This window comes from Palaemon carinicauda, chromosome 11 (assembly GCF_036898095.1).
Source record: "Palaemon carinicauda isolate YSFRI2023 chromosome 11, ASM3689809v2, whole genome shotgun sequence".
In the NCBI taxonomy this organism is placed as follows: domain Eukaryota; kingdom Metazoa; phylum Arthropoda; class Malacostraca; order Decapoda; family Palaemonidae; genus Palaemon; species Palaemon carinicauda.
The window spans coordinates 112,161,554-112,176,553 of record NC_090735.1 but is presented as its reverse complement, the minus strand read 5'-3'; the positions used below and the strand labels follow the sequence as shown (position 1 = coordinate 112,176,553).

At 41.8% G+C, this 15,000-nt stretch overlaps 1 protein-coding gene across 1 annotated transcript in view; it reads right to left on the bottom strand.

The window, feature by feature from the left end:
- The window catches only part of LOC137649751 (U6 snRNA-associated Sm-like protein LSm5), a 52,394-nt gene that overhangs the window by 26,865 nt on the left and 10,529 nt on the right, over positions 1-15,000 (bottom strand). The window contains exon 2 of the mRNA XM_068382697.1: positions 14,531-14,727. Coding sequence (XP_068238798.1) covers positions 14,531-14,727 — 197 coding nt within the window. The remainder of the gene's footprint in view (positions 1-14,530; positions 14,728-15,000) is intronic.

Sequence of the window (15,000 nt, the reverse complement as noted above, 5' to 3'; positions counted from 1 at the left end):
TTGGTAGATTCTAAGGGTGGATGTTCTCCTTGCTCTAGCAAACGCTCTGGTTGCCTCCTTTGAAAAGCCTCTAGCTCTCGAGAATCTTTCGATAATCTGAAGGCAGTCAGACGAAGAGCGTGGAGGCCTTGGTGTACCTTCTTTACGCGTGGCTGACTTAGAAGGTCCACCCTTAGGGGAAGTGTTCTGGGAACGTCTACTAGCCATCGAAGTACCTCGGTGAGTTATTCTCTCGCGGGTCAGAGGGAAGCAACTAGCGTCAACCTTGTCCCTTCGTGAGAGGCGAACTTCTGCAGTACCTTGTTGACAATCTTGAACGGAGGGAATGCATATAGATCTAGATGTGACCAATCTAGTAGAAAGGCATCTATATGAACTACTGCTGGGTCCGGGATAGGTGAGCAAACTATTGGGAGCCTCTTGGTCATCGAGGTTGCGAAGAGATCTATGGTTGGCTGGCCCCAGGTGGCCCAAAGTCTCTTGCATACATCCTTGTGGAGGGTCCAATCTGTTGGAATTATTTGTCCCTTCCTACTGAGACAATCTGCTATGACATTCAAGTTGCCTTGGATGAACCTCGTTACTAGTGAAAAGTCTAGACCTGTTGACCAGGTGAGGAGGTCCCTTGCGATCTCGTACCATGTCAGAGAGTAGGTCCCTCCTTGCTTGGAGATGTACGTCAAAGCCGGGTGTTGTCCGAGTTCACCTCCACCACTTTGCCTTGAAGGAGAGACCTGAAGCTTTTCCAGGTCAGACGTACTGCCAGTAGCTTCTTGCAGTTGAAATGCATTGTCCTTTGACTCGAGTTCCATAATCCCGAGCATTCCCTACCGCCTAATGTCGCACCCCAGCCTACGTCCGATGCGTCCGAGAAGAGAACGTGGTTGGAAGTCTGAACAGTCAGGGTAAGACCCTTTCTAAGGTTGATAAAGTCCTTTCACCAAGTCAGACCAGACTTTATCTTTCCGGAAACCGGGATCGAGACCGCTTCTAGCGTCTTGTCCTTTTTCCAGTGAAAAGCTAGATGATACAGAAGAGGACGGAGGAGTAGTCTACCAAGTGACACAAAAGAACCACGGATGACAGTGTCCTTACCAGACTCATCCACAGCCTGACAGGGCAGCGTTCCTTCTTCAGCATCTTCTGGATGGATAGCAGGGCTGGGGGTTGATCGTCTAGTTCAGCAACGTCCTCATCAGAGGGTTCCTTATCCGAAACTGATGAGGAAACGGCAACGGAGTGGGCAACGTCTGACTCGCTGAATCCGGTCGCACTGGTGGATGCGTGACGGAGCCGGACGCAATATCATGGTACTGCTGCACAGTCTGTGAACTGTCAACCATGGGGACGCGAGGAAGTACAGCATCAACCCGAAACTGTCTAGACTGTCTGGGTTGTGCAGTCAACACCCTACCGGGTTGCTGAGGTTGACGCACTGCTTCACAACAAGTCACCTCTGCTGGTTGTTGAACATCTTCCTAGTGACACACTTCAACAACCACCTCCGAGCGTCGCTTAACGTCAACGTGCGACTGGCAACCCACACTGGGTCGCATCGGTGGAGGAACCACCTCAACTGGCGGACGCGAGTAGGATACCTCAGTGTCAACAGGGCGCACAACCAACCGGTAGGAAGGTTGTTGGCCAGAAGGTTCTTCTCCGTAAAAAGTCCTCTATCAAGGACACAAGCTTGGACTGCATGTCTTGCAGCAAAGCCCAGTAGGGTCTACGGGAGCAGGTGTGGCAACAGACGGGGTTAGCGACTGAAGCGGAACCATTTACCATCCCTGGAAGCCTTGTTATGCTTTAAATAAAGTCCATAGGAGGCTAAGCAGCTTAAGGCTCCTCTCCAAATGACAGAGTCCTCAAAGGAATATCAGTAGGAGGGAGAACAGCACTTTCTCATCCACAGGAACCTTGTCCGAGAAAAGCTAGGTTATCTCAGTGAGGGTCTCACTGGTGCATAAGCAGCAGAACAGAAGGCAACGTTATGTAACTGCTTGACAGTCTGTGAACTGTCAAAAACTGAACTGTCAACCACAACAGGTGCGTGAGGACATACAGCACTGGTGCATTAGCAGCAGACCAGAAGGCAACGTTATGTAACTGCTTGACAGTCTGTGAACTGTCAAAAAACTGAACTGTCAACCACAACAGGTGCGTGAGGACATACAGCACGGGTGCATGCGTAGCTGCACTGGATCCAACATCATGCCGCTGCTGGTCAGTCTGAGAGCTGGCAACAACCAAAGCGGAGTGGTGGAGCGTGGTGGGGACTGCCGTGGGTTGCGGAGACTGCCGCATCGCGTCAAAACACGGCAGCTTGACTGCACCTTCCCACTGCTGATGCGGTAGCTCACGCATGACAACGGAGGGTGCCGCACGTCGGCTAACGTCAACATGCGTCTGGCAGGGTCGACTGCGCATCGTTGGTGGAGCTCTCACAGCCGGAGTGTGGGAGCAGGCAGCCTCAGCGTGAGCTGGGCGCACAACCGTGGCAGGTTGTAGGCTAACGGGTGCAGCGCCAACCTCTCCGCAGCCGGAGTGTGGGAGCAGGCAGCCTCAGCGTGCGCTGGGCGCACAACCGTGGCAGGTTGTAGGCTAACGGGTGCAGCGTTAACCTTCTCCGCACGAAACTCCTGCAAAACCGCAGCTAACTGAGTCTGCATAGACTGCAGTAAAGACCACTCAGGGTTTACAAAAGCGGCAACAGACGTAGCTACTGTCCGTTGTGACTGAGGGTCTAAAACAGCGGGTGCGGCAACAGACGGAGTTACTGCCTGTTGCGGTACCACCTTGCCTCTCTTGGGAGGTGTGCAGTCGTCGGATGACTGCAGTGAGTCCGAACTGACCCAGTGGCTACACCTGGGCAGTTGGACTTGCGCGGAAGGGACCGACTTGCACTTAATAAGCTGCGAGACCTAGGTCCAAGGTTTCTTACGAGAAACCTCTTCCGCAGACGAGAAGTAAATGGGCTCTCTCGTCTTTGTGTGGGTGGGGCGATCTTGGGTAGATATGCCCGAAACCACGGAGGGAAAAACGTCTGTTCGCTGATCAAGGCCTGAGGAACCCATAAGTCGTTCGACATTACTTCTCCCCTGGGCTTGGGAGCTTGCAAGAGGTCCCGGACTAGGTGAACGACAGGCACGAACAGACGAACCCTCGGACGCAACACTGTAACACTTTGCGCATATCACTTTATCACTTTGATTTTCTGTTTTGCACTTATTTCACTGAAATCGAAACTTTTACTGATTTCTACCTGAAACACGCAATCCTACCCTTCATTAAAAGGTAGTAATTGCGAAAACAGACGTATAATGCAACAGAAAACATATATAAAGATAAAGAATTCAGTGGCTAGATCAAATAAACTACGTTTACAATCTCTCACCGCACATAGCCTGGGAACAAGAATAAAACCCTAGAAACGTTTTACCTTCTTCCCCTACAGCGACTAGGGAGGAGAGTAAAACGAGAACAACGTTACCCGCTTGAACGAAACGTTTTATCTCCTCTCTCTCCCTCCGTCTCTATCTCTCTCTTTCTCTCACTCTATCGTAACGATAGAGCGCAAGTTGAACGTCCTGAACGTCAACAACTGCGAGACTAAAAAACTAAACGTTAGTTCATCTTTGAAAACAGTACGAGACTATCAAAGAAATTCTTTCATAAAACATTAAATTTAAAAAGTTTTAAATTCTTTAAAGGTTAAATACGATATAACGGGCTCAACGTTGATTAACTTCGGTTCCAAGTTAGGACCGCCTACTAAAAGGAAAGGTCGCAAATAAATAAAACATAAAAATTTATTTTTATATGTTTATAATAAAAGGAAAGTTAATCGAAGAGGCCTAATAAAGGCGGAGAGATATAAAATATAAAGATCTATAACGTGTTAAGCAAAATTACTAAAAACCTAAACACACTTCCGTCTAAGGGAAGGGTCGGCCATTTAAAAGTGAAAGAGAGTCCATACTCTCTTTGTCACCAAAATAAAATCTATCCAAAACGAGTTCAAGTTTTGAAATGAAGATAAAACCCCTGCATAGCGAAAGCTCAAAACTGGAATAGTGTACTTCACCAAATAGTTGTGAAAACAAATCCAGTTAGTAACAGCGTATTTAGTAGGTCTTGCCAGTGGCACGACAGAGAGAAAATTGATTCTTTGTTGACATCGAGTACTTGAGTACCTACTTGACAGATGGCGCTGTTGATGTACACCCCCACCTGTATAGCGATCGCTGGCGTATTCCGCCCGTAGGTTTTTCTGTCGGGCAGCAGAGCTGACAGCTATATGATCATCGGGTAAGTTTAATATTGAAAATATATATATATACATATACATATATATACATATATATATATATATACATATATATATATATATATATATATTTATATATATATATATATATATATATATATATATATATATATATATATATATATATATATATATATATATATATATATATATATATATAATTTTAATATATATTATATATATAGCCTACATATATATATATATATATATATATATATATATATATATATATATATATATATATATATATATATATATATATATATATATATATATATACATACATACATAATATACTGTACTGACCCACAGTACCACCCTGTTCGTAAAACTAGGTATGCAGTTAATTCTAATAGTCAGACCTTCTCAATCATGAGGCGCAATACTACACAGTATTCTACAAGGTTTATTCCCACTATAACAAAGTTATGGAAGGACCTCCCTAATCGGGCAGTTGAATCCGTAGAACTTCAAAAGTTCAAACTTGCAGAAAATTTTTTTATGTTGAACAGGCTAACATAAGTCTTTTTTTTTATAATCTATATATGAAAGATCTGTTGTAATGTGGTTACTTTCTTGAATTAATTTATTCTAATTTTCTATTACATTTTATCAAGTTTATCTATTTCCTTATTTCATTTCCTCACTGTAATATATTTTAACTATAAAATAATTTTTTTAATATACTTACCCGGTGAATATATAATAGCTGCAACTCTGTTGCTCGACAGACACATACATAAAAAACTCGTGAGCGATCGCTATGCAGGTTGCGGGTGTGCCCACCAGCGCCAACTGTCGGCCAGATACCACTCTCGGCTGTAAACAAAACCTTCAATTTCTTCTCATCCCACTGTGTCTCTATTGGGGAGGAAGGGAGGGTCATTTAATTTATATATTCACCGGGTAAGTATATTCAAAAATTTATTTTATAATTAAAATATCATTTTTAAATATTTAACTTAGCCGGTGAATATATAATAGCTGATTCACACCCAAGGAGGTGGGTAGAGACCAGAGTTAATTATGTTTACAGCGTATAAGCTAAGAGTTTTTTCATTTTGGCAGTTATCAATATAACAAAACCAAAATAAATAGGTACCTGGTGAGGAAGTTGACTTAGACGATTACTCTGCCTTGTAAGTCTGTCTTCCTCACGGAGCCCAGCGATCCTCTTAGGATGCTGACAGACTCCCAGGAGCTGAAGTATCAAGGGCTGCAACCCATACAACAGGACCTCATCAAACCCCTAATCTGGGCGCTCTCAAGAAATGACTTTGACCACCCGCCAAATCAATCAGAATGCAAAAGGCTTCTTAGCCTTCCGAACAACCCATAAAACAATATTAAAAACATTTCAAGAGACAGATTAAAAGGATATTGGAATTAGGGAAGTGTAGTGGTAGAACCCTCACCCACTACTGCACTCGCCGCAACGAATGGACCCAGTGTGTAGCAGTCCTCGTAAAGAGTCTGGACATCTTTTAACCCTGGATAGGTACGGTGGGTCGTTTGCGACCCCGAGCGTCAAAAAAAACAGGTTTTTCTCACGTGACTCACCCCTGTGACTGAATTTGTGGGTGATCGACCTGCAGGTGTCTCCCCTACACGCTCTAGTAGTGTCCAGATGTGCATTGCTGTAGCTGTACTCCTTCCCCGATTTCTGAGACGCGTCGGGGTCGTTCGCGTCCGAGTTTACCCTTCTGAGGTAGTTTGCATAATTATCAAAGTTATTACGTATTATGAAATTGTCGTAGAATGTTGCAACTTGTATAGGTTATCAGTTGTGGAAAGTCTTGGTGGATTGTTTGGCTACCATGTGCATGTTTTTTTTTTTAGTTAAAATGTCGTTCATCACCACGAGGACCATTTTACCGCGAGTGCCCCTTTTTCATTTTTTTTCATTTTTTTGCCAAGTCATTTTTCCGTAAGATATTGCCAAATAGTGTCGTAAAACTTTTGCTTGTTTAGTGTTGGAAAGTGTGTCTAGATGATCTGGCTACCCATGCATGACTTTGTTTTTGTCAGATACGACGTAGTTATTGGTATATTGGGTATTTAACTGCGGTTACCAATTTCTGTTTTTTTTTCAATATTTGTAAAAATTACTACGTAGTAAGGAATTGCCGTATATTATTAATTTTTTTTTCATGTTTATGTGTTAGAAAGTGTGCCTTGATGGTTGGGCTAACACGTGCATGTCTTTTTTTTTATCTGACATGTCGTATATTAGAATGTCGGGCATTTTACCGCGAGTGTCCCTTTTTAATTTTTTTTAATTTTTTTGCCAAGTCATTTTTCCGTAAGATATTGCGAAATAGTGTCGTAAAACTTTTGCTTTTTTAATGTTGGAAAGTGTGTCTAGATGATCTGGCTACCCATGCGTGATTTTGTTTTTGTCAGATACGACGTAGTTATTGGTATATTGGGTATTTAACTGCGGTTGCCAATTTCTGTTTTTTTTTCAATATTTGTAAAAATTTACTACGTAGTAAGGAATTGCCGTATATTATTGATTTTTTTTTCATGTTTATGTGTTAGAAAGTGTGCCTTGATGGTTGGGCTAACACGTGCATGTCTTTTTTTTTTATCTGAGATGCCGTATATTAGAATGTTGGGCATTTTTCCGCGAGTGCCCCTTTTTATTTGTTTTGCATTTTTTTGCTTAGTCATGTTACCGTAAGGAATTGGCAAGTAGTGTCGCAAAACTTATATTTTTATAGTGTTGGAAAGTGTTTCTAGATGATCTGGCTACCCATGCCTATTTTTTTTTTAGCCAGATATGGCGTATATATAAGTATGTGTTCGATTTTCCTGTGATTGCCATTTTTTCGTTTTTTCCCATTTCTTTCAAAATTACTACGTACTAAGGAACTATCACAGAGTAATATTTCATTTATATGTTTATTTGTCGGAAAATATGCCTTGATGGTTTGCCTAGCACATGGCTGAAATTTTTTTTTCTGAAATGCCGTATATTAGAATGGCCATTTTTCCACGAGTGCCCTTTTATTTGTTTTGCATTTTTTTGCTTAGTCATGTTACTGTAAGGAATTGGCAAGTAGTGTCGTAAAACTTATATTTTTATAGTGTTGGAAGGTGTTTCTAGATGATCTGGCTACCCATGCCTATCTTTTTTTTAGCCAGATATGGCGTATATATAGGTATGTGTTCGATTTTCCGGTGATTGCCATTTTTTCGTTTTTTCCCAATTCTTTCAAAATTACTACGTACTAAGGAACTATCACAGAGTAATGATTCCTCTAGATGTTTATTTGTCGGAAAATTTTGTTTACTTTTTTTTTTGATTGAATATCATCAAATTTTTTTAGCTAAAATATTGTTTTACATTTTTTTTTTTCGATTTTATTTCCCTTCAAAAAAAATTTTTTGGGTCAGAATTTTAATTTTATAGTCGTAAAATAATCGACAATTATCCAGCAACCCACCATACAATTTTTATGCATATCCAGTAATAATTAGATTAGTAAATAACACCTTGAAATTGACATACCCTTCCTACATTTCAAGTGGCAGATTAGGGAGTCTGAGTCAGTGTGGTTGGCGGCCATTTTGTGGTCATATCCGAAGCGTAAGCTGCCCTATCTATATATATTCTTGTTCCCTATAGAATTTGTGATATTTTGGTATATTTTTACCTGCATAAATATCATATTATATATTAAATATATGTATTTTTTTACGAAATTTCCAAGTACTCAAAAAATTACCTTTAGATATGGCCCCTGATATAAATGTAATTTACAAAATAATGAAGATTTTTTTACATATTTCTATTTTAGGATAACATATGTTTATTCCCTAAAAAAATTAGCCACTTCCTATTTCATTTGGGTACCCAAAAAAATTCATGAAATTTGGACAATTTTTTTTGGCCAAAAAAAGTTACCCTTTTTTTCTCATTTCAGATCTTCACCTCCATGGGTCTGACTTCATCCAAAATACATCAAGATGTGTCCTAAACATTCAAGAATCAATTCCTAAAAGGATTTGTGTATATATGTATAAACTTTTTTTTTATGAATTTTTATGTCAGGTCTTTTTTTTTTTCTACTTAATTTTTTAAAATATTTATAATAAATAGTTTTTCTGCAGATGAGTAGTATTTATCTTTACAGTTGTTTTAAGCATTCATTGGAGTTTTTTTTGGCAAAAGAAAAAAGGAGGTTACTGCAAAAACTGATTTTTCAAGAATTTTTTTTGGCGTCGGGGTCGTTCGCGTCCGAGTATACCCTTAAAGGGGTGTCCGAGGACCGTACCTATCCAGGGTTAAGTAAAATGACGCGAACACTGACTTGTTTCTCCAAGAAGTCGCGTCCATAATACTTTGCAGAGATTTATTTTGCTTGAAGGCCACGGAGGTTGCTATATCTCTAACTTCGTGCGTCTTAACCTTAAGCAAACATCGGACTTTCTCATTCAAGTGAGAATGAGCTTCTCGTATTAAAAAAATCTGATAAAATATGACAAAGAATTCTTTGACATAGGCAATGAAGGTTTCTTAACTGAGCACCATAATGCCTCAGATCCACCTCGTAAGGACTTAGTACGAGCTAAATCGAACTTAAGAGCTCTAAGAGGACATAATACTCTTTCCAGTTCGTTGCCTACGATCTCTGATAAGCAAGGAATATCAAAAGATTTAGGCCAAGGACGAGAAGGCAGTTCATTTTTGGCCAGGAAACCAAGTTAAAGTGAACAAGTGGCTTTTTTCTGTAGAAAAGCCGATGTTCTTACTGAAGGCATGAAGTTCACTGACCCTTTTAGCCGAAGCCAAGCACACTAGGAAAAGTGTCTTGAGGGTGAGATCCTTCAGGGAGGCTGAATGTAATGGCTCAAACCTGTCTGACATGAGGAACCTTAGGACCACGTCTAAGTTCCATCCAGGAGTTGCCAAACGACGTTCCTTAGAGGTCTCGAAAGACTTAAGGAGATCTTGGAGATCTTTATTGTTGGAAAGATCTAAGCCTCTATGTCGAAAGACCGAAGCCAACATGCTCCTGTAGCCCTTAATCGTGGGAGCTGAAAGGGAGCGAACCTTTCTCAGATGTAAAAGAAAATCTGCGATTTGGGATACAGAGGTACTGGACGAGGACACAGATGCTGACTTGCACCAGTCTCGAAAGACTTCCCACTTCGACTGGTATACTCTAATGGTAGAAGCTCTCCTAGCTCTTGCAATCGCACTGACTGCCTCCTTCGAAAAACCTCTAGCTCTTGAGAGTCTTTCGATAGTGTGAAGGAAATCAGACGAAGAGCGGGGAGGCTTTGATGGACATTCTTTACGTGGGGCTGACGTAACAGATCTACCCTTAGAGGAAGACTTCTTGGAAAGTCTACCAGCCATTGAAGTACCTCGGTGAACGACTCTCTTGCGGGCCAGAGGGTAGCAACCAACGTCAACCTTGTCCCTCCGTGAGAGGCGAACTTCTGCAGTACCTTGTTGACTATCTTGAATGGTGGGAATGCATATAAGTCCATAAAAGACCAATCCAGTAGAAACGCGTCTATGTAGATTGCTTCTGTATCTAGGACTGGAGAGCAAAAGATTGGTAACCTTTTGGTCAACGAGGAGGCAAAGAGGTCTATGGTTGGTTGACCCCAAGAAGCCCAAAGACTCTTGCCCACGTCCTTGTGGAGGGTCCATTCCGTGGGTATAACCTGACCCCTCCGACTGAGACAGTCAGCCAAGACGTTCAAGTCCCCCTGGATGAATCTCGTCAACAGGGAGATGCCTCGAATTCTAGACCATAAGAGAAGGTCCCTTGCGATCTCGAGCAGCGTGAAGGAGTGTGTGCCTCCTTGCTTGGAGATGTACGCCAAAGTTGTGGTGTTGTCTGAGTTGACCTCTACCACTTAGTTTTGAAGACGCTTCCTAATATCATCAAGGCCAAGTGGACTGCTAATAGCTCCTTGCCGTTGATGTGCATGCTCTTCTGACTTGAGGTCCACAGACCAGCGCATTCCCGACCGTCCAGGGTCGCACCCAACCCAAACCCGACGCGTCTGAGGACAACACGTGGTTTGGGTTCTAGACTGCTAGGGATAGTCCCTCTCTCAGACTGATATTGCTGTCCCACCATTTCAGGCATGCCTTTATTGGTTCGGAGACTGGGAATGATACCGTCTCTAATGTCTTGTCCTAGTTCCAGTGAGAGGCTAGATGGAACCGGAGAGGCAGAAGGGGTAGTCTCCCTAGTGAGACAAACTGCTCCAGGGATGAGAGAGTCCCTACGAGACTGTTCCAACTCCTGACTGAATAAACGTTTTCTTTTCAGCATTAGTTGGACTTCGAGCAGGGCTTGACTGCGAATCTCCATCCCCAAAAATAGAATAATCTGGGATGGGATCAGTTGGGACTTTTAGGTTGACCACAAGTCCCAACTCCCTGGCCAGACTCAACGTCCAATGTAGATCCTGCAGACAGTGAAGGCTGGACGATGCTCTGAGAAGCCAGTCGTCCAAGCACAGGGAGGCTCGGATCCCCGATAGCTCGAAACTGGTACCCCACATTCCTGTAAACAAACCTCAGAAACGGTTGGGAATCCGGGTGTATAGGAATGTGGAAGTATGCCTCCTGAAGGTCGAGAGAGACCATCCAGTCGCCTTCCATAAATGCTGTCAAGACAGCCTGGAAGACTTCATCGTGAAGTTTGTCTTGACAATGAACACATTGAGCGCACTTGCCTCTTACGTACTCCTGCAGTGAACATGGCTGCCAAATCATGGAGCCATCCCTGAGGGACTTGTTCCTGCAGAGAACGTGGCTGTCAGATCATTGGAGCCATCCCTGAAAGCCTTGTTTATGCATGACATAATTGTACAGCAAAACTTCAAAGGCTCGAAAACAGCTGTGAAGTTGACCTGTAAAATCTTGGAGCGTCTCATGGCCAGGCGCCAGGAAGAGTCTATGAGGTTTGAGAAGTCTATCTGGGCAGAGGCAGGAACTCCCAAGCCGAGAACTTCTCTCGTGTCATATCAGACTCTCGCTCTATAAGCCAGTTTAAAAGAAGGGAAAGCAAAGGCTGTACCCCCAAACTCCTCCTGGTGATAAACCAGTCGCCTAGCAAACGTAAAGCTCTCTAGGAGAGCGAGAGAGCACTAGCTTATAAAACAACGGCTTCGAAGTAGCTAGGCCTAGTGTAAGCTCTGACGTTTAGGCGAACGAGGAGCAGCAGTTACAAAAAGATCCGGACAAAGATCCTTAAAAATCAGCATGATTTATTTAAAGTCCATAGAGGGCTAAGCAGCTTTAGGCTCCTCTCCGTCTGACAGAGTCCTCAAGGGAATATCAGTAGGAGGGGGAACAGCAACTTCCTCATCTGAAGGAACCTTGTCCGATAATAGCTGAGTCTCAAGCAAGGGAGAGACCTACCGTGGTGGCAATGCTTTACAAGCAGAGTCCACACGCACTGGTGCATTAGTAGCGGACCAGGACGCAACGTCATGTAACTGCTTGACAGTCTGTGAACTGTCAACAACAACAGGTGCGAGAGACCAGGACGCAACGTCATGTGACTGCTTGACAGTCTGTGAACTGTCAACAACAACAGGTGCGTGAGGACGCACAGCGTCCACTTGAGACTGCTTTGACCGCCTAGACTGAGCAGTCAAAACAACTCTAGAATGCGGAGGTTGACGCTCAGCGTCAAAACAAGTCAACTCCGATTGTTAGCGAACGTCCTGAACGTCAACAGGAGCATCAGCAAGTGGCCTAACGTCCAAATGTGGCTGAAAATCCACACGAGACCGCATCGAGTGTGGTTCTAAACAACCTGACTGACGTGACTTAGCTACGCCAACGTCAACAGGACGCACAAAGGAACGTTAGGGTGGCTGAAAGCCAGGATCTCGATGAGATAAACGGCTAGGCTCAACGGACTTATCGGCAGAATAGTCTTCCATAAGGGAGGGAAGCTTATTCTGCATGTCTTGCCGTACAACCCATTTAGGATCAACGGAAATGGTTGCGGTAAGAGACGAGGGTAACGTCTGAGACCGCAAAACCTTGCCAACAAAAAGACTCTCGGAGTCTGTGTTACGCTTTTGTTAGGCGGCGAGCAGTCTTCCGATGACTGCATAGGGTCAGAGCTGTCCTAATGGCTACAACCAGGACGCTGGACCTGTCCTGAAAGGACTGACTTTCGCTTAAGGGCCTCGAAACCTTGTTTCAGGTTTCTTATGCGAAAAGCCTTCGGATGACGAGGAGAAAATCGTCTCTCTCGCCTTATGGTAGGGGTGATCTTGGTAAGATACACCTGATACCATAGAGGGAACGTCTGTTCGCTGATCAAGGCCTCTCAAACCCATAAGTCGTACGACATTATTTCTCCCCTGGGCTTGGGAGCTTGCAAGAGGTCCCGGACTAGGCGAACGACAGGCACGAACAGACGAACCCTCGGTCGCAACACTGATAACACTTTGCGCAATATCACTTTATCACTACGATTTTCTGTTTTGCACTTATTTCACTGAAATCGAAACTTTTACTGATTTCTACCTGAAGCACGCAATTCTACCCTCATCAAAAAGTTGTAATTGCGAAATCAGTCGTATAATGCAAGCACATTAATACCAGCAAAAAACAGTAAACATATTTTAAGATAAAAAAATCAGTGGCTGGGGAAGAGACTACACACTAGTTCATTCAAAACTACGTTTTCAATCTCTCACCGTACATTGCCTGGGGACGAGAATAAAAAACTAAAAACGTTTTATCCTTTCTCCCCGTACAGAGACTAGGGACGAGAGTAACTCGAGAACAACGTTACCCGCTTGAACGGAACGTTTTCTCTCCTCTCTCTCCCTCCGTCTCTATCTTTCTCTCTCTCTCTTGATTTCGCACCTAAGAGAAGAGCCCACTTACGTTTCGTCAAAAAAACATGTTATTTGACCAAAGGAAAAAAATGAAAGGTTTTTCAATTAAAAAGTTCCTTTAAAATAGAATTTAAAACATTTAAGCTTTGAAAGAAGAATGAACAAAACGTCAGAATCGATTTACTCTTTCTGCAAAGTGAAACCGTGATACTCTCTCTCTCTATCATAACGATAGAGCGCAAACTGCGTAACATAAATAAACTAAACGTTAGTTCATCTTTGAAACAGTACGAAGACTATTCAAAGAAAATCTTTCATAAAATATCTATTAAAAAATATTCATTTAAAAAGTTTTAAATCATTAGCTCTTAAAAAGCTATTTACGATTGAAAGGGCTCAACGTTGTTTAACTTCGGTTTCCAAGTTAGGACCGCCTACTCTCAGGAAAGGTCGCATATAAACAAATCATTAAAATTTATTTTTATGTTTATTATAAATGGAAAGTTAATCGAAGAGGCCTAATAAAGGCGGTGAGATATAAAATATATAGAGGAAAATCTATAATTAATTTATAACGTGATAAGATAATTGCTAAAAGCCTAAACACACTTCCGTCTAAGGGAAGGGTCGGCCATTTAAAAGTCAAAGAAAGTCCATACTCTCTTTGTCATCAAAAATTAAATCTATCCAAAAACGAGTTCAAGGATTTATTTGAAGAAAAACACCTGTACTGCGAAAGCTCAAACCAAATTAAAGTACTTCACCAAATATGATGGGAAAAACTCCAGGTTCAACAGCGAGTAAAAGTACGTCTTGTCGACACGTCGACAGAGAAGAAATTGAAGGTTTTGTTTACATGCAAGAGTGGTATCTGGCCGACAGTTGGCGCTGGTGGGCACACCCACAACCTGCATAGCGATCGCTCGCGAGTTTTTTATGTATGTGTCTGTCGAGCAACAGAGTTGCAGCTATTATATATTCACCGGCTAAGTTAAATATTTAAAAATTAATATTAATAATAACAGCAACAACAACAACAACAACAACAATAATAATAATAATAATAGTTGACCACATTTAGGAGGCTGACACAAGTCCAGCATATTTCAGCAATTACAGTATACCAGTCTCAAGTAACTTAAAAATACATAGCTTGTTTACCTGAAAGTCTGTAAATGAAGACATCTAAGGAGTTTATACAAAGCAGTCTTAAAAATTAATGTTTTTTATAGAAATAAGCCTTTGGCACATAATGTAACCCATAATGGCTATCAAGCTAGGTATTTCAATTTTCTTTCACTTTATCCAACCTCAATTCTCAACACAGTAACAAATAAGCCAGAATACAAAGTTAGATTTCCTTACCATTGTTATATGATTTCCATTGAGCAAAATCTGATCTAATTGGGTGATTCGTCTACCTTCTGGAGTAGATTCATATTCTGTAACATCTTCTAAAACCATATTGACAAAATCATCGAAGCCAAGTAGAGTACCTATAATTTCTTTATCACTCTTCATGATTATATGGATCCGAGAACCAATACACTTATCCACCAATTCTGAAAAATGAAATCAGATAATGAAAGATTAATAAAATACACTACATCGGCATCCTAACATTTATATTTTTCCTTGTTATAATATTTGTATGACTTTTAAAGGCACATTAGTATTACAGTACTGTACTGTATTCAGTAGTACAGTATACAAATAATACATTAGAAGTACTGTATAAGCAACTATTTTATCAAATATTGTTAAAGAAATGAGATCTGGATCGATCTTTTAAAAGTACAGTACATCAATATGCATAGAAAATAAAAAATTTCAAG